Source organism: Coptis chinensis, chromosome 5 (assembly GCF_015680905.1).
Source record: "Coptis chinensis isolate HL-2020 chromosome 5, ASM1568090v1, whole genome shotgun sequence".
Taxonomy (NCBI): domain Eukaryota; kingdom Viridiplantae; phylum Streptophyta; class Magnoliopsida; order Ranunculales; family Ranunculaceae; genus Coptis; species Coptis chinensis.
In genome coordinates, this window is record NC_141460.1 from 93994597 (window position 1) to 94013183 (window position 18587).

The 18587-nt window shown below is 37.9% G+C and overlaps 3 protein-coding genes and 2 pseudogenes across 4 annotated transcripts; 2 read left to right on the forward strand and 3 right to left on the reverse strand.

Annotated features, from left to right (window-relative positions):
- The first annotated feature begins 47 nt into the window (after window positions 1-47).
- On the forward strand, window positions 48-6159 carry LOC147500291 (glutathione gamma-glutamylcysteinyltransferase 1-like; annotated as a pseudogene). The gene is made up of 8 exons (XR_015196282.1): window positions 48-321; window positions 2933-3089; window positions 3199-3437; window positions 3561-3724; window positions 4129-4180; window positions 4866-5092; window positions 5195-5650; window positions 5917-6159. The product of XR_015196282.1 is annotated as a glutathione gamma-glutamylcysteinyltransferase 1-like (transcript).
- Window positions 6160-6495: 336 nt separating this feature from the next.
- LOC147500292 (uncharacterized) lies at window positions 6496-6822 on the reverse strand. Its single transcript, XM_086563623.1, has one exon. It carries the CDS (start codon window positions 6820-6822, stop codon window positions 6496-6498), a length of 327 nt encoding a protein of 108 aa, XP_086419749.1.
- Window positions 6823-7718: 896 nt separating this feature from the next.
- LOC147500293 (polyubiquitin-like) lies at window positions 7719-9599 on the reverse strand. Its single transcript, XM_086559317.1, has 2 exons — window positions 9474-9599; window positions 7719-9272 (listed from the first exon to the last, which is right to left on the reverse strand). Exon 2 carries the CDS (start codon window positions 9268-9270, stop codon window positions 7945-7947), a length of 1326 nt encoding a protein of 441 aa, XP_086415443.1. The 5' UTR covers window positions 9271-9272; window positions 9474-9599; the 3' UTR covers window positions 7719-7944.
- Window positions 9600-11288: 1689 nt separating this feature from the next.
- On the reverse strand, window positions 11289-12619 carry LOC147500294 (polyubiquitin-like). Its single transcript, XM_086563624.1, has 2 exons — window positions 12336-12619; window positions 11289-12198 (listed from the first exon to the last, which is right to left on the reverse strand). Exons 1-2 carry the CDS (start codon window positions 12617-12619, stop codon window positions 11289-11291), a joined length of 1194 nt encoding a protein of 397 aa, XP_086419750.1.
- Window positions 12620-16194: 3575 nt separating this feature from the next.
- Window positions 16195-17621, forward strand: LOC147500295 (molybdate transporter 2 pseudogene; annotated as a pseudogene).
- The last annotated feature ends 966 nt before the right edge of the window (window positions 17622-18587 follow it).

Below are 18587 nucleotides of genomic sequence, written 5' to 3' on the forward strand. Positions count from 1 at the left end.
ACAAAGTTTTTCAGCTTTCAGCGACTATAAATTTCAGCAGAGAGGACAAAAAGATGACAAGAAACCTCATTATCTTAACCGTCTAAACGGTTAACCGTTAACTGTCACCAACTGACCAACTACTAATGCACGACCAACTTGTTTCATATTCTACAAGAAAAAAGTTTCAGCTAGACGATTCGTCAAGTTTGAGGTTAGTGAGAGCAAAGAAGATATACAGATATTTTCCTTTAGTCTATATCGAACATGGCAACGGCAGGGATTTACAGGAGAGTTCTTCCATCTCCACCTGCAATTGAGTTTGCTTCACCAGAAGGAAAGGTGATATCCTTACTGTTTTTCGTCGTTTCATTTCCATCTCAGACTGCTCTTAATCTATCTGTTTATAGTGGTTTTCTGGATTTTGTTTTGACATTGATCATACTGTTTTTTTTTTTTTTTTTTTTGAAAAGTTTGCTGGGGTTAAGGCAGACCCCACCTGTTTATTGCACATAGATAAACATTACATACCCTCCCTAAGAGTATGGTCATTAGAAGGAGGTACATATAACATAAGGCATCAAACCTAACACACTTGGGATTTCTCCCTACACGTACAGTCCCGAAGGAACAAACACGGGCAAGAAAACCACAATCAGCAACCCCATCAACCATAGCCTGAGGGACCATCTGCCTTCAATCCACAAGCCCCATACAAAGACAAAGGGAGCATACAAAGACTACAGCAGGCATGAAGCCCTCACACAAGTGAGATTAATCATTACACATACCACAAGCAAGTCTTCATAGGAATCGTCTTCATTTGATCTTCTACTTTTTAGCCTTCAATTGCTTTACTATCTTAGGGTGGTCTTTCCTAAGATGAAGTTGCGTTATCTCAGTCACAGAAAAAACACCCACAAATACAGCACACGTATGTGAGTCCCAAAGTGTCATCCCAAAACTCTTTCGTATAATCCTCAATATACCTTTTTTTGTTTTTGGTTAGTGACTTTACCTTCTTCATCATTGTGAGAGTAGGCTCAATTTCTCCAGAAGAACGCTCTTGGATTATTTTGCTTCTTTTTGGCTTTACAGTTAACCAATCCTCTGAAGACATTTCATGCCTCGATCTGTTTTTAGGCAAGTGGTCATTAAATATTTCTTCCTCATAATCTGATAGGTCATCCATATCATCTACCTCCTCATTTTCAGCAACTAACCCTTCATACATATTTCTTTCTCGGCTATTGGGTAGTGTGGAAGAGAAGTAATCCTATCTTGGTGACTTTGGATAGGTGTAAACATAATGCTCTCCTCAAGATCTCTTTGGTCCCCATTAACACCACTTTACACCTGTGCAATATCGGTTTCCATATGTGTACATACCACTACACCTGGTGAGATCAAATGAAAGTTACTCTCAATTGCTCTCTGTAAAAGGGGAGCAGAGTTCACCCTTATGTTAGATTGTGCTCCACTCAATCTAATTGGTTCATTGTCCTTTGGAGTTCGAGGCTGAGGAGCCGACCCTAAACTCACTCTAAGCAAATCCTGAGAGATTGGGGTTTGAACATGACTACTGTGAATCACCATAACAGTTGAAACTATTTCTTCCTCACTTACACGATTTGTCTCTGTATCCACTTCCTGACCTACATAGAGAACTAATGCATTATTCTGAACCACATTGTTTTCCTGCCGGCTCATCATATCTTGTGTGTTATCCCCCAAGCTGTTGTTGTTCCTTTGATTCCCATTCTCACCATCATTAGCATCTATGTTCGAGGAACTACTAGTTTCACCCCTCTCTCGTCAAACATTCCATCTGCTGACAGTTCTAACACCACATCTGGTTGTAGAATGCCCAAACTTGTTGCATTTCTCGCATGATGAAGGCTTCCATGTATATTCCACACCAACAGCTACCTCCCTCTCCTTCACTTTGAGCCTCACTGTTGGTTCATACTTGTCGTTCACTGGGATCTCCACATAGACCCTTGCAAATGACAGTCTCTTCCTTTTAGCAGTTGCATCATCCATGAACATAGGACCTCCTACTAAGCTTGCAACATAGGATAACCCATCAAGTGTCCACATTTCTTTTGGAACATCATTAAGCTTCACCCACACTGGAACAGTGGTAAGTTTGTGTCTTTGAGTATCAATACCCACACTCCGTGGTTTAAGCACAAAGATCCTTCCAGCAATAAAGACCGGACTTGCTTCTAGAACCATTTGTCTATCCTCTATACAGGTAAAACTTATATAGAATAGTTCTTTATCAGTTGTTATATCAAAATTCGCCTTAAGTTTCCAAGTTTTTGTCAGGAAATCTTTAACAAAGGGGAATGATAATCTCTTATCAAGGAAGTAACCAACAAGGTAGTCTTCCCATTGTTTGATGCCCTGATCCACCAAATCATCTGGGACCAATGCTACCCCATCATTGATCACTGGTGAGAAGCTTTTGAGAGTGGTGAGGTTAGTTGACGCACCAGATCCTTGAAAAAGGGCTCTCCAAGTAGTAGGAGTAGCATTGTCAGTGTTTCTAGCAGAAGTGTTACTGGAAATCACCATAGTTTCAGAGTAGAGAGATTGCTTGAGGGAGATGAAACAGTCCTATTCGGGAAAGAAAGAGATGAGGAGCGCTTACCTAACAAATATTACTACACATAGTAATATTTTGGTACACAGGATCAAGAGTTGAGATGGCTTATGTTACCCCTGGTCGCCCTCTAAGAGACCCCATTTGGTCCCCTCAGTCCCCATTTGATCATACTATTTAGATATGAATAAGTTGGTAATCGACCTGAAGATCCTGTATGGAATTTTAGTGTCCAAGACCTTGGGGAAGTTCAGATTATTACGCGTGTTAATCTTCTTTTTGCTATGAATATCTGACTATATTCAGGTCAAGAACTATTTTGATAGTTTCAACTAAATGTTTCAGCAACTCTTTGCTGAAGCTTTTGTTAGTGGAACAATGGAAGGATTCTTTAAGTTAATTTCTTACTTCCAAACACAATCAGAGCCTGCATATTGTGGACTAGCTAGCATATCGATGGTCTTAAATGCCCTTGCAATTGATCCAGGACGAAAATGGAAAGGTACATATACAGGCTAACTGCATTACATCTAGAAAGTATGAACTGGTGAGATAAATTCTATTTATGTTCTGACAGTAAGTACAATATATATGACGCAACTTATTTCTAGGACCATGGAGATGGTTTGATGAATCTATGTTGGACTGTTGTGAACCTTTGGAAAAGATTAAAGATAAAGGTATCACATTTGCTAAGGTCACATGTTTGGCTATCTGTAATGGAGCTACAGTTGAAGCTTTTCGGACAAACCAATGCGCGATTGATGAATTTCGACAATGTGTCATAGCATGTACTTCGTCGGAAGGTTGTCATGTGATCACATCATATCATAGGAACACTTTTCAACAGGTACAATTTTGGTTACTTGTTACTAGTTCTGCAAGGCTTAAGTAGCTATTCTGTACTTGTCAGAACTACTCTTTCCTTCTTTATATAACTTAAGGTCTCTCAAAGATTTCCTTTTTGTTGCAGACTGGAAGCGGTCATTTCTCTCCTATTGGGGGATATCATACTGGAAGGGACATGGTACTTATCTTGGATGTTGCCCGATTTAAGTATCCCCCTCATTGGGTTCCACTTAGACTTTTGTGGGAAGCCATGGATACTGTCGATGAATCAACAGGACTTCAAAGAGGGTGTGGAACTATAAATGCTTTTAGTTCAAATGATAGAAAAATTATTCCACGTTCATAACAAAATGTTACTTTAGTAAACTTATTCTTCTTGAATTCTTTTTCCAAGTAAGAATTCAGCCACACCAACTCTAAGAAGCGTAATTTTAAACTCATTCATATACAAATTCTGATAATGCAGAAAAGAAAGTTGTTCTGTTTTCTGTTGTGTTACTTAGCTTTTACTTATGTTATGTCGTATCGTTCCATTCATTCTAGTGAAAGTTTTACTTAAGTTTCTTAGTTTCGGAATATATTCAGTTTCTGTCACGTTATCTCTGCATCAGTCTGCGACCTAAATAAATATATACTGTTGTTAGTTTCATTTGTGTCTACATTTAATATTCTGAAGTTAAATCTTTCTTCAGGTTCATGATAATCTCAAGGCCTCAAACAGCAACTTCTCTGCTGTATACGTTGGTATGGTCTTGTCTGGAAAAGTCGAATATGAATGTTGTATTACGATGATTTCTAACTTGTTTCTGTCCATATGCTATTACTATTTGAATGATTTTACAAGTATGAGTTGTATAGTTCTGACTAAATACGAGATGACGAATAAGTGGAAGTATCATCCATATATAGAAAAACACCATGGATCCATATTTCTTCCAGATTACCTGTTTGTGGATATATAATTATGGTATATGCAACAGCATGACACTGCTGTGTTGACATCCTGACAGATGGTAGTATTTATTCAATTGATTTACTTATATGGTTTTTCGTTTTCTTGTTTATGTTACTAACTCAAAGATGAGTTTTGAAACAATAGGAGTTTTATTGTTATTCCATAATAGATGTTTACACCGTTAATTATTACACAATGATACATCTCATGCAACAAGCCTTTACGGCCTAGGGACTTATGGGGGAAACAACTAGGTACTGACAAGGAGATGTCCTTAACAGGAAGCTGCTGGATATAGAGCAACAGCAGGTCTTCTACTGGTTGTTGACATGCCAGAGCATGTTGGCAAGCTTTCTTATGCACATCTTTTCTGGACTGATTATACAAATAGCAACCTGGGGACATTCCATCTGCATTTGTATCTAACAAGACCTTAAATAAATTATGCCTGATAACCAATTGATTTTTCCACAGAGCTGTAAACATGATAGTTGGGTCAGCACTGCCAAGCGGTTGATAGAAGACGTACCTGTCCTCTTGAGTTCTGATGATGTAAAAGATGTTCAGGCAGTTCTCTCTGTCATCTTTGCATCATGTCCAACCAATTCCAGGGAGTTCATCAAGATTTTTTCGAAGTTCGGAGAGAAGAGGACAATTCTTCAGGTTTAAGCAAAGAGGAGAAAGGAAGACTTGTTTTAAAGGTTATTACTGGCTTCACTTCTGTTCTGTTCTCAGTAATCCTCAATTTCTTTTCTTAGGTGAGCAAGTAGTGCGGATACTGAAAAGTTTTTTCTTGGTTTCAGGAAGAGGTATTGACACAAGTCAAGGAGACTGAACTTTTTAAACACATGCAAGAATGGTTGTCTTCTAGGAGTTCACATTGCACAAACATTGCATCAATGGGCGACAAAAGTATTTTGCTTGACAATGCGTCCAGTGATACATGCTTGGATGCTAATGCTGATAACTGCTTGAATACTAACGGTGACATACCCAGTTTGAGGGCATCAGGGACAACAGTGACTGGGGGTCGTGAGAAAGAGATGAATATGCTGGTCCCTTGTTCTGCAGCAATTCATTGCTCAAGTTCTGATCCAGCTAATTTTGTTGAGACACAGTATGGTCGCAGTGATAGTTTAACAGTATTATTACTTGCCCTGCCTCCTCATACATGGCTAGGTGTTAAAGACAAGAAACTATTCGGGGAAATATGTACTCTTGTTTCCAGCGACTGTCTTCCTCCTTTGCTACAAGAGGAGGTACATTGTTTTCCCCTGAATCCATTTTATTTGTTGCGATCTCACTATTCTCACCTTAATATTTCCCTACTATCTAGAAGCAGTATTTGCGATCATACCTCTGGAAAATTTTGTGATCATACCTCTGGAAAATTTTGTGATCATACCTCTGGAAAATTTGATACATTTTCACCTTGTGATCTGCATGGCTATCTGTATCTTTTCATTCTTTTGGTTCTTAAACTGCCTAATATACTCAGATTTTCATGTTCAAACTGCCATTGCAGGTTTTGTACTTGCGTAAACAACTTCATTTCCTCAAGAAATGTCTAGACGATCAGCTTGGAGCACCATCTTTCACCTAATATACCAAGGACCTTCATGACAGTTTGGATCAGTAACCACTTGGGTGAGTTCAGTTACACTATTCTTTGATGTAGAACTGAAAACAAAGAAATAATGGAGCAAGTTTACAGTTCAGTTATTAACTGAGGAGGTCTAAACTATCTAATCTAATCTTATTTTGGCCATTTATTTACTACAAACTGCAAAACTAAAACATTGTTATATAATTATGTATCCTAATTTCATAAGCACCAAACGTTCTCAAATCAACTCTATATTAAACACTTACGTGACATGAAACTGTTGCAAACAGTACTTATCACTCTATATAATACCTCTAAGCAGCTGATTATCCTTTATGGTCACCATAATGGAATTAATACTGCAAAACTCAAAGAGAAGTTCTTGCAAGCATGACAGTTGTTCCTTTTTGAATACCATAATGTTGAAGTGTATGACTGTTTACAAGTTCCTCTCCTGCAAAACTAAGTTTCTGGTGTTCTGGGTCAATACCATACATGTCATGAATCATGAATCTTGGCTTTGACACTAGAAATGGAATCATAATTCTCAACCGTAACTGCTACAGATAACCCATGTTCCATTTCGACATATATCTCCATGGGATGGAGAAGAAGGAAGAACCTAGATTCCTCAAGAATGTTCTGACTACTCTCAATAGTACTACTGCTAGCATTACCAAGAGCGCATCCTTCATTGTCGTAGAGTTCGTAATCATCAACAAGTATTCTTTCCTTCTCCAAGAACTTAGCTTTTATGTCTTCTATGGTGCTTGGAATTTCTATTTCCAAGCTGACAACTTTTACAACGACCATCTCATTATCCATGTTTAGTCGGATTTGAATATTTGATGGGTTCTTAACAACAGCAGCAAAGAGAAATGCTGAACTTAAATAAAACAGGGAGTGACTCTCAAGGACAAAAGCCAAAAAATCGGGGCTGAACTTAAATAGATGAAAAGCATAGAAATGAAATGAGATGAAAACATATCCCAAACATCTCGAAAGTTGGTTTACTTTCCCCCAAAATAGAACTCTAGCAGACTTCATTTTCCCCAAAAATGGGACCAATAAATAAAAAGCAAGAAATGAAATGAACAAAACAAATCCCAAACATCTCGAAAGTTGTTTTAATAGAACTCTAGCAGATAATGATATAAGGTTATGAATTTTTATAGTCGTAAACAGGTCTATAGGGGGAATGTCAGGAGTCACTATTTCATAATGAGATAACCACTTTGTTGGGGAAATTACAGAATGTAGTATTATTACTTAATCATCCAATGAGATTTAGAATGCCAGAATCTACTATGCATTCAATTGGCATTCCAACACTGCATTGATTGTGGACTAATATTGACCATCTGATTGAGTCAAAACTGGACTAGTTTTAGACTTTTAGACACATCAGGCCTTGAGGGTTGTGGTAATGTGGTGCATTTCGGAGTGGCATAAAACTATGATGAAGGGTTCTCTGATTTTTTTTTTTTTTGGTTTTGTTCTGAGACAGGGAGGGCTTCTCTAACGTCAGGATACTAAGTTGTCCACTAAAAAAAGAAGGATACTAAGTCGCTCTGTCAGATTGAACAAACACAATAATACACCATATACTTACAATGGCTACAAGAATAACAATGCCGGAGATAGAATGATCTGACCTTATTCAAACAAACAAAACAAAGCATATAAGTATGAAGGACACGACCGAGAAGAGAACCAAGCAAAGGGACAAACTGCCATCATTGTAGTTCCAGAATTCCACTAAGGTCAGATATCCAACAATACTATGAAATAGTCTAATGGATCTTTCACTCAGAGACTGAATGTTCTAACCTTATTCAAAAGAAATCCTACCTAGCCTGCCAGTAAGATGCAAATTTTTTGCAATACTAACAGAATAAAGTATATCAGTCTAGATAAGCTAAGTTGCAACTACATTACGCTACTTACTCATGCAGCATAAGATGGCATGTAGAAAGAGCAAGAACGACCCCCACACAACCATTTTAAAGCCCAAAGACTTCCAACATGAAACTCATAGTCTTCAAGAGTATACTCTTCATCAAGTTCATCATTGAGATAAGTGAGTATCTGGAGGTCCCATGGGATACCACATATTTCCTCAATCTTTTCCTCAACTTCGTCAACTGTATATGACGCTTTCAAATCAACGATGACCATTTCACCACTTGGGATGGTGACTGTAATTTGAATGAGACGATCCAGTGAGAGCAACGACCCTGACCCAATGCTGTAATCTGCTAGTTTTTTGCTCTCTACTAGTCTAGTTTCATCAAGAAACAAACTTGGATGACCAGCAATGCTCTCCACCTTATTTGGAATCTTGTTCAAGACATCGTCAACTGTGTCAAAAGTGTTTGCTTTGAATAAAAAGGTGTCGCTCACAATTTTACCCCTTGATGTAGTGATGTATATGTCAGTTGGAGTATTGAACGTGACAACATTAAGAACAGAACGCTCCTTGACATTATAATCTGCCAAGGTTTTCCAATTCTTGATCTCATTATGTCCATAATATAACACCTGCAGGGTAACTGGTAAACCTGTCTTGCTCTCCACAACAGTCTTAATGTCCAATGCAGTATTTGATGACTTCGCTTTGAGTTCAAACGGTTTTGTAGATGCTCCTCCAATGATTACTTTGAACCCCTCTGTAGCACATTTCATTCTAAACAGCGCATACAATGTCGTATTCATTCCAATGCCATAATCCTTTAGAGTCAGTCCATCACTCAAAGGTTGTCCTTTATGCATAACAATCTGTTTCTCCACTGGGATTCCCATTGACTGCCCTATCGCCTCTTTAACATCACGGATCGTCTTGAAGTTGTAAACATTAAGAGGAAGCATTGCTTTTACTTGAGGCATTTTGATGATCAACTTCACCAGAGGACCTAGCATCCAAACCCCGAAATCCTCCAAGACCTCATATTCACTTAAAGTGTGGGAGTCATCAAGTTGAAGTTGATTTTTGTTATCAAAAAGCACTTGTAAGTTACTTGGCAGGCCGAATTTAGTCTCTAGCACGGCTTTGAGATCCTTAGCTGTTGTCAGTGAACTGATTATGACTGGTTTCTCTTGATAATTATAATCACGAACAAATATTTTGTATTGGCTTGACATATGCAAATCGACTTTAGAAACATCGTCTGTTTCAGCACCGACCCCATTCTTGACTGCATCTTTGAATGCCAATGGGAAAAGGAGTTCTGCCATGTTAATGGAAGTGTTTCTCAGTTGGTTCACCGGCGACATTGCTGCATCAAAGACAATTTAACGCAAATATATAATGACAGATTAATTAAACAGTGATTCTATGTTATAATAATAAGAACAGAACATGGGGGTGCAACACAAAGAAATATATGATGTACTCAATCTAATAACAAGAATAAGACTAAAGGGTTAGAGATTTTGATAATGACTAAGGAAAAGAGAAGAAGATTGTATGGACATACCTTCAAAGCCGATTTTTTTTTTCACTGAATTGGGTTGAAGTTGTTTAGGCCTAGATTCTAGCTATAAATGGAAGTCTTGGTGACCAAGGAGTTAGAGATTGTAGGAATCGTAGGTCCCATACAATCTAACTAGAATAGTAAGTTACTTGTTTTTGTCAAACTGTAAAACTTTAAAACTTCTATGTCAACCGCGTGGACTCAAATTGATCCAAAAACTGGAATAACGTGTTTTGGCCCAATAGCATCATATTTTTCACTCTGTGGACTGTGGTCACTCTCATCATTTAGACTGCTCTTTTGACATAATTTATTATTAATTTTTTTTTTTTTTTTTTTTTTATTATTAAAAAAAAAAAAAAAAAAATTAGATCTACACTTTATTTTCTTGTCCCCCTAAATTCAGTGAAATTAGATTTGCCCCCCCCCCCACACTCACACACCATTTCAGTCAATGCATTTTGACCATTATCTTGTGGTGAAATGTCCCAACTACTCTTTAGGTATTTGGATTTTATAGATTTGAAAACAAAATTAGACTTGCCCCCCCCCCCCTTACAACTCACACACCGTCTCAGTCAATGCATTTTTACCATTATCTTGTGGTGAAATGTCCCAAATGTTTTTAATTGAAAACAAAATTAGACTTGTCACACAACCCGGTCAAGATTTTAAAAAGGATAGTTGGGACATGTGTGATGATTTTTTATAATCTAGAAACATAAATATTTTGTTGATGATCAAATAACAATGAAAAGTATCCTACGTATTCTGGCTATGAGTATCCTACACTTTAAGCTTAACGCTCGGGTATTTTGTCACTTGACCTTCTTCACAATAAGAGTATACTTATACAAATATCATCTAGGCATAAATGTAAGTATCATACATGAAAGGATACTTAAAGTGTACACTTTCGGTACGGGTATTTTTCCTACCCACACTAAGATTATATACCCGAAAGGCGGTGAAGTGTTAAGAAGATGTTCAGTACTTCCTACCCACGATTGTCACATATTCATTTGTTAAAATATGTATACACAGGACATTTCACCACGAGATAACAGTCAAAATGCGTTGACTGAAACGGTGTGTGTTGAGTTTTTGGGAAGGGGCAAGTCTAATTTCACTGAATTTGAGGGGGACAAGTCTAATTTTGTTTGAAAATAGGAGTGCATATCTATAAAACCCTTTATACATAAAAGAGTAGTTGGGACATTTCATCATGAGATAATGGTCAAAAAATGCGTTGACTGAGAGAGGGGGGCAAGTCTAATTTACTGAATACTACAAGGTTTGCAAGTGTGACTAAACATCAGAGTTTGCATTTGCAATACAACTCCTAAGACATCCCAATCCACTGATCCATAGAACTAAAAGCCCATTGTGCCAGATTGTAGTCCTGAAATTTTTACTACTCCAAGAGTGCACTGAAGTCTGAAGGACACCCACGCACTGTTATCTGGTGACTGAAAGACTGAATGCTAATAAATCTCGAGCAGCTAAGAGAATTCACATTGCTGACTATATCCAGTCTAACTCCTACTCATCAATAGAGCCACTACCTCTGCTTCCTCAGCATCTCTGGCTTTATAAGTTTATAAACTCTCCAGACATGAATCATGATTGTAAGGACTAGGGAGTCCTCATCTAAGTTCAATTATATGATACATAGAAATCCTAGATGAAATAATACAATCCACAATCAAGAAATCATACCACACCAAATGGTACAACTGGCACCAAATATTAATTTAAAAAGTACACACTGTTTAGTACATTAGTTTTGGATCAATATATCACCTAATTACAAGGCCACTAGTTTTCCTTCTGACCCAAGGAGCCTAAGTAAGAGGGCCAATAGAAAGAACAAGAAACACCCCAACAGATCCACCTTAATGCCCAGAGAGATCCCAGGCGACATTCATAATCCTCAAGAGTACATGCATTAAGAACTTCGTCATTCAGATGGATGAGCACTTGGATTTCCTTTGAAATGCCACACAGTAATTCAATCTTATCCTTCACCTCATCAATGGTGTGTGATGGCCTTATATCAATGACGACAGATTCATCACTAGGGATACCAACGTTAATCTGAATTAGACGATCAAATTTAAGCAGCGTACCAGAACCTATGTTATAATAGACTAGGCTTTTGTTCTCTTCTAGTCTAATGTCATCAAGAAACAGACTTGGCTGACAAAAAACGTTATCTAGCTCATAAGGAATGGTATCCAGGATATCCTCAAGAAGTTCAAAGCTAGTAGCGGCCACTACCACTGTGTCGTTGACATCCTCTTTGGTTGATTTTCGGACGCGTATATCAACCCTATGATTTATGGCCAGAACACTAAGAATTGAATCACTGCCCATGTTATAGTCACTCAAGGTTTTCCAGTTCTTCATAATTCCAAATCTGTAGACGACAAGTTCTTGTAGGTTTACCGGTATTCCTATCTTGCTATCAACAATGACCTTTATATCAAATATACTATACGAAGATTTCGCTATAAACTCAAAATCTTCGCCCGCCCTCATCCCATTAATGACTATATTCAATTCCTCTGAAGCATACTCCTGGCTGAGAATAAAAAATAAAGTAGTGTTCATAGGGATTTTGCAGTCCTTCAAGACTTTTTCATCCGTTAATGCCTTTCCATCATAGATTAATGTTTGTATCTCCAATGGAATTCCCAATCTCTTTGCTATCACTCCTTTCACGTCGCTGATAGTGTTGAAGTTATAAAAGTCTAAATCATAACTTGTTATAGCGGTCTAGCCTCGGGTATCTTGATTTTTAACTTTAACAAAGGACCCAACATACAAATGGTGAATTCTCAGCCACCGCAATCTATTAAAAACTGGCTGTCCTCAAGTTCGAATCGTTCTTTATATTTGTAGCGCAACTGTTGGCCACTAGGAACGCCAAATGTTGTCTCAACCATTGCCTTAAGGTCTTTGAACTTTGTCCATGCATCCCGCAACTGTTGGCCACTAGGAACGCCAAATGTTGTCTCAACCATTGCCTTAAGGTCTTTGAACTTTGTCCATGCATTTATTTGGAAAGCGAGTTTTTGGGCAAAATCGCAAACCATAATCTGAATACTTCTTCGCTGCATAGACTCGATTTCCATTGTGTTCGGCATTGCTGCATGAATTCAGCATAGATTAACTTAAAATAGGAACGTACACATTGATTCCTCTCATAGGGGCACAGAGTGATATAGTAAGACAGATGAACTTATAGTTCCATTAATCAATTTAAATAGAACGAACACGACTTATAGAATCGAAGGATTAAAATCAATGCATACGACTTTAACAAACAATTACTACTTGAATACTTGATTACCAAAAAAAAAGGTTACTACTAGTAGTACCATCACAAGAAACTATTCTCACACAATACCATAGTTCGTGATTCCGAACGAAACTCCCCGGTTTTCCAAAAAAATGGAATTCCGAATATAGTGTCGAAATAATTGAAATTCCGAAAGAATTTGAAATTCTGAATATAATAAGGTTGAAATTTACTGGATTTCGGTTTTTGGATTTATCGGAATTCCGAGAATTCCGAAATCCCAAACTATGCACAATACTGCAAAGAAAACACCACATAATTGAATGTTTTGCATACTGAAATCAAATTTCGCTGGTGCCGACTAGCAAAGTCAGTAAAATCTCCTGCCAGTATCAAAAAGTTACTGATCTCATTTAAAACAGGCTTGCCAATAAAAAAAAAAAAAAAAAATCAAATTTCAAAATGTTTCTTGAAATCATCTAAATAGACCAATGCACACAAAAAATGAAACATGGTTTATTGTCTGTTTGAATATCTATATAACAAATTAGGGTGGTGCTGGACATCCAACACCACCCCTTAACCTTTGGATCTAGCTTATGACGTGGCGAATCGTAGAGCTTATAAGGTGTGGGTCGTTTTCAATAGTATGGAACAAGAGTATTGCATTATTATTGAAGTCAACAAATGCTGCTGGACTTTTAGTAGGCTTCGGTTGGATTTTTTTGTCGAATTTCTAATGGACTTCGATTGGAGTTTTTTTAATCGGGATTTGGTAAGGGTTTTTTAGTGCCGTACGGGCGGTACGACACAGGCTATATACTAATAAATTAAAACTAGAGAGTTTCTTTTTTTTAAAAAAAAATCCTGAAAAAGTGCAACACAGGCACAGGGCTGCTAATTAACATTCTCCTTTCGAAATTTTTTGAAGGCGGCCCAGAATTAGACTTTGGGTTCTTTTGGGCCTTTATGGTTCAGTTATACAGGCCGTATTAGATTACGTGCGGGTTGGCCATGATGGGATCTGGTCTCATTGGCATTGAGGCCCAAACACATACAAGTTCTTAAGCGGTTAAGCCACCCGATTTCAGATGTCGCTCAAATGTTTTTCTCTAGACTCTAGGCACCTACATGGCTAGCTTGTCTTAATGGCTTATTAAAGTGTGCTTCTAGAGTAGCTACTAAGAGCATTTCTAGGTGGTGGTAGTATTTCCTTCAAATTTGAAGACGAAATTTGGAGAAACTGGATACAAATTTTGACCAACTCTAAGTGGTCGCAAATATCGATCGCAAATGTAATTGTAAGCCCTACCACGCGTGACATTACCACGTCATTAGTACTATCGCATGACATTACCAATGTCGTGTGCTATACTTGTTTAAATGTCGCTCGATAGTCGGACTTTTGTCATTTCACATATTTGTAGTTTTCAATATAGTTTCTCTAGTTCTAACAAAAAAATAGATTTCGATGACGAATACGTCTATAATAACTAAACAAGATGGATTGGTAACGGTAAAGAAGATCAAAATAGTGGTAATAGTGCATTGGTTTGGAGCAATCCTATGGGTGATCTAGATGATGAACAAAGCAGGTCTGGAGCTGAAAATCAAGGAGCTAAGCCGGACGATCTATTGCTGCTTCAATATTAGTAAGTCGATTTTGAATTTCCTGCTGAGGCTATGGATTTCAGCCATCTTAGACCGGTGTCTAGGAGGTTTCATGATAATCATGTCTCAAGAGTTGTTCTTGAACAACATATATGTATTTTAATTTCATATATTAGTTGTAGTAGTAGTTAAATACGTACATTTAAAAAAAATAGTTTCATTTTGCGTACATTAGAGATGTGTTATATATCGGGTTCGGTGCACTCTACATCGTTTAAGTCGTGGTGGGATAATATTAAAAAAGTCGGTGCACTTACCATGTTAAAGATGCAATTCTAGCGACTCCCTTCGGTCATCTAGTTGACATACCTTACAGTAAGACTGACATTCAGGGAGTTATCAATGGTTTAGTTGAGAGATGGTGGGATAGTACACATACTTTTCACTTTCCTTAGGGAGAGTTGGGCTTCACTCCACTAGATTTTTGTATGATATCTAGTTTGAGTATAGGAGTAGGTAAGCCGTTGAGATGTAGCACTAAATTTCAGAGTTGTGCCCAAATGATGACTTTCTTCCCTTGTCTGACCGAGGAGTCATATGACAGTGCTAGTGTTAGGATTTATGGTATCAAGGCTGCATATATTACACCGTTGACGAATGATGATAGGTTGTAGTTTTTAATAAATTATTTGTCACTTGATTCTGATGATGGTCAAGTACATGTTGATGAGTATGTAAGAACTTTCTGTATGTATTTGATGGGCTTCTTGTTTCTTCCTTCTGGCCATTCCACGATTAACTTGGGGTATCTAGCCAACTTTGAGCACTTGCATGAGTTGGGCGGTATTGATTTTGGTAGAGCCATATACTGTAATTTGTTGGGTTGTTTAGATAGGGCTTCTCGGCATACTGGTGTTGTCAATAGTCCCCAGATGGGAGGGTTTGTCATTCTTTTAGAGGTATGGTTTTATGAATATTTTCGTACTGCAAATCCTATCCTCACAAAGTACACCGATGAGAGGCCTAGGCTCAGAGCTTGGCACGGACCTCATCGAGCTCGTCTGACTAGTGAGATCAGTCATAACATAACTTCTGTTCGAACCCAGATCAAGCTTAGCACACATGCTTCTATTGTTTGGAGGCCTTGGTGGACATCTGTGCACATCGATGTGAATGACAATAGATACACATTGTTCATTTCTCTTAGGAGGATGGTATTCACTTGTGGGAGTGATATGGAGTGGTATTTAGGGGATAGATGTTACAAACAGCTCACACCATGGTTTGGTATCCCCCTTGATCTGCCTACCCATGTATCAGAGGCTAAGGACATGACTTTACATCAAGTCATCGAAAGAAACGTGGATTGGAGTTGGTTAGTAGCTTCTGGCCTAGTTACATTGCAGACTTATGAGCAGTATTACCGTTATTGGTTTAAGATATCTATTGGTCATTTGCTCCCAGCTGTGGGCTGTATATGCAACATTCATACGATTAACAGAATGGGTGTCAGACGTGAATATCAGATTGGCCAACTATCACAGCCGAGGTTTTAGCATGGAACTGTACACACATTTGTTCCAACGCCAGATCCCCCTCAGTCAAAGTGGCCTTAGGTTTTCAGTTTGAGTGATCCGAGTAGCCGCGCCAGACGATTTACCATCCCATTTCTTCTATTGATGACACTTGTGTCGTACAATTAGAGCCTGACCTTGGACATCTACCTTTGGTAATTATTTTTATTGGTTTTGGTTTATTATGAAAATGTCATAAATTATTAATGAATAATTATTTCAGGATGAGCTACATATGGAATATGAGACAAACATTCGTGTAAATGATGGCATGCGCTCCTCGGTATTCGCCTACAGTGTTGAGAGAGAGAGACTTCTTTCCCAGGCTCATATAGATTATGACGATTTGCAACGCCAGGTTGATGAGTTACAGGCTCAGATTGATCGCACAAGGGTGAGTTCATCACATGGACAGATAGAGAGTTTAGCACAAAGACAGTTGAGGAGGAGTTCACGGCAGAGGAGGTGTAACGCCCGTATTTAAAATACGTATTTATTTATTAATTAATTAATTTAATTATTTATTTAAAATTCGCTAGATTGGATTTGGGATATGTGGGCCTGATTTCTGGGCCCGAGTGTGTGTTGGGCTTAGGTTTCAAACCCAAGTATATATTCATATTTTTTTAGAGAATAGGGTTTTGGAGATAAAAATAAAATAAAAAATAGAGGCGGAGATAAAAGCTCGTTGGCAAGAGCGTTGGAGCACGACAATTCGGACTAGGAGAGATTCGTGGAGCTTTTGATTAAGTGAGTAGAGATTTTTTTCTTTCACTGATATTATAGACATTCACGGAACTACGTAAGTTCTGTATAATTTACAATCTCTGTCGAAACCATGAGGTTATGTTTTTTCATGGTAACAGTTGAACCAAATCTTCATTGATAAAAATAAAAATAATTTGAATATTAACGGACTCTATTTGTGTATATGCATACTGTTGATTGGGGGTTTAAATGTTTGAGTGGGTGATTTTATTTGATTGATTGTTTTGGATTGTGTTGTGTGAACTGTCGATTTGAATTCTTTGAAACTGTTGGTTTGTTTAGAATGTGGGATCTGTCGGTTGGTCATTGGTTGAATGACAATGATGGGATTGAGTATTTAACTAAATCAGAAGAACTAGACCAGCGCAGACGATGCCGTGGAAGAAGATTGCGTATCTTATCGGCAATTCCAGTTGCTTTCTTGGTATTCATTTTCGGTTTATTGCTTTGTTTTATATGTGACCCTTTGTTTTTTTTAACAACTTAAATTTGGTCCTTCTAAGATTCATGTTGTGAAGATTACATGGGATGATTGGAAGACTGGATTTATTCGCACTGCAATACCATGGATCCCACTTTCAGTTTTGAATTCAGTGATTGCAGTTTGTAAATTGTCTACTGATCTTTTCCCTGAAAGATGCATCGGCGACAGCAGTTTCAATTAGTGTTGGAATAATGAACTTAGTTGGTTGTTGGTTTGGAGCAATGCCTTGTTGTCATGGTGCAGGGGGACTTGCTGGGCAATACAGATTTGGTGGAAGGAGTGGGGGCTTTTTAGGGGTCATGAAGTTGGTTTTGGGACTGGTTTTTGGGAATTCGTTTGTGAGGATTTTGAGTCAGTTTTCTATTGGGTTTTTGTTGGGATTCCAAACCGAACTGTTTCGGTTATTTTGAGGTGCCGGTGGGTGGAGCTCATGGTGGCTGGTGAGGGAGACAACCGAGAGCACGATCCGGTGCTCCCGGACATATTTTAGATACACTAGATCAGTTTAGATTTTTGGGCTTGGGCTTAGTTGTTCTTCCTTTGGGCCAGTTCTATTTTGTTAGTGATGGGCCGATATTAAACTTTTGAGTTGGGTCGGTTCTATTTTTGGTTGGGGTCTGTTCTAATTCTGTATACATGGGCCAGTTTTCTTTTATTTTGAGGGTTGGGTCATTATTGTTATGTGGATCCAGCTAACATTATTTGATATTTGGTTGAGTCATGGGCTTGGCTGGTTAGGTCCGAACCATGACCTTAGTCATGAGCCCATGAGCCATGCACCTTTGCCCTTAGCCATGAACCATGGCTATGACCCTGAACCTGTTGAACATGGAAATGACAGGCTAACTTTGACATTGATCGTTGACCGTTGATTTTTTCCAGATTTTCACATATTTAAGAATATGGACAAATGTAGTAATAAAATATTGTCGAAAATTGTATAACTATGTTTGTCATTATCTAATTAAGATTTGACGTGAGTAGTGTGTAAAGAATATAAATATTGGCACGTAACAAGAGGGGAATTCTTATAAGACTTAGATATATACGTTTTTATGAGAATTAAACTACACATAGACTCAGATTCATGGACTTTAGTTTTGGGCTTTTTGATGGTTGATCAGTTTGACCTGACTGGTGATTTGGACTCGAATAATTATGCGTGATATTTGGACTTATATTTTGATTATTTATATACTATTTATATTGTGCACAAATGGAAATAATGCGTGCCTCTGATGGTGAATTTAGTTCACATAAATATATTGAACGAATACATTACATGATTAATTACTATTATGAGTTGCTACTTAAATGAATTGTAGTATGTATGAAGGCTTGAGATATTCCATATGGTGTAGTGCAATATATGATTG

What these genes read in the sequence shown, in the direction of transcription:
- LOC147500293 (XM_086559317.1), bottom strand. Translation starts at nt 9,270, where the DNA reads ATGTCGCCGGTGAACCAACTGAGAAACACTTCCATTAACATGGCAGAA.
- LOC147500292 (XM_086563623.1), bottom strand. Translation starts at nt 6,822, where the DNA reads ATGGATAATGAGATGGTCGTTGTAAAAGTTGTCAGCTTGGAAATAGAA.
- LOC147500294 (XM_086563624.1), bottom strand. Translation starts at nt 12,619, where the DNA reads ATGCCGAACACAATGGAAATCGAGTCTATGCAGCGAAGAAGTATTCAG. An exon ending in TTCGAACTTGAGGACAGCCA is followed by an intron (nt 12,199 to 12,335) that starts GTTTTTAATAGA and finishes CAACACTATCAG; the next exon opens with CGACGTGAAAGGAGTGATAG.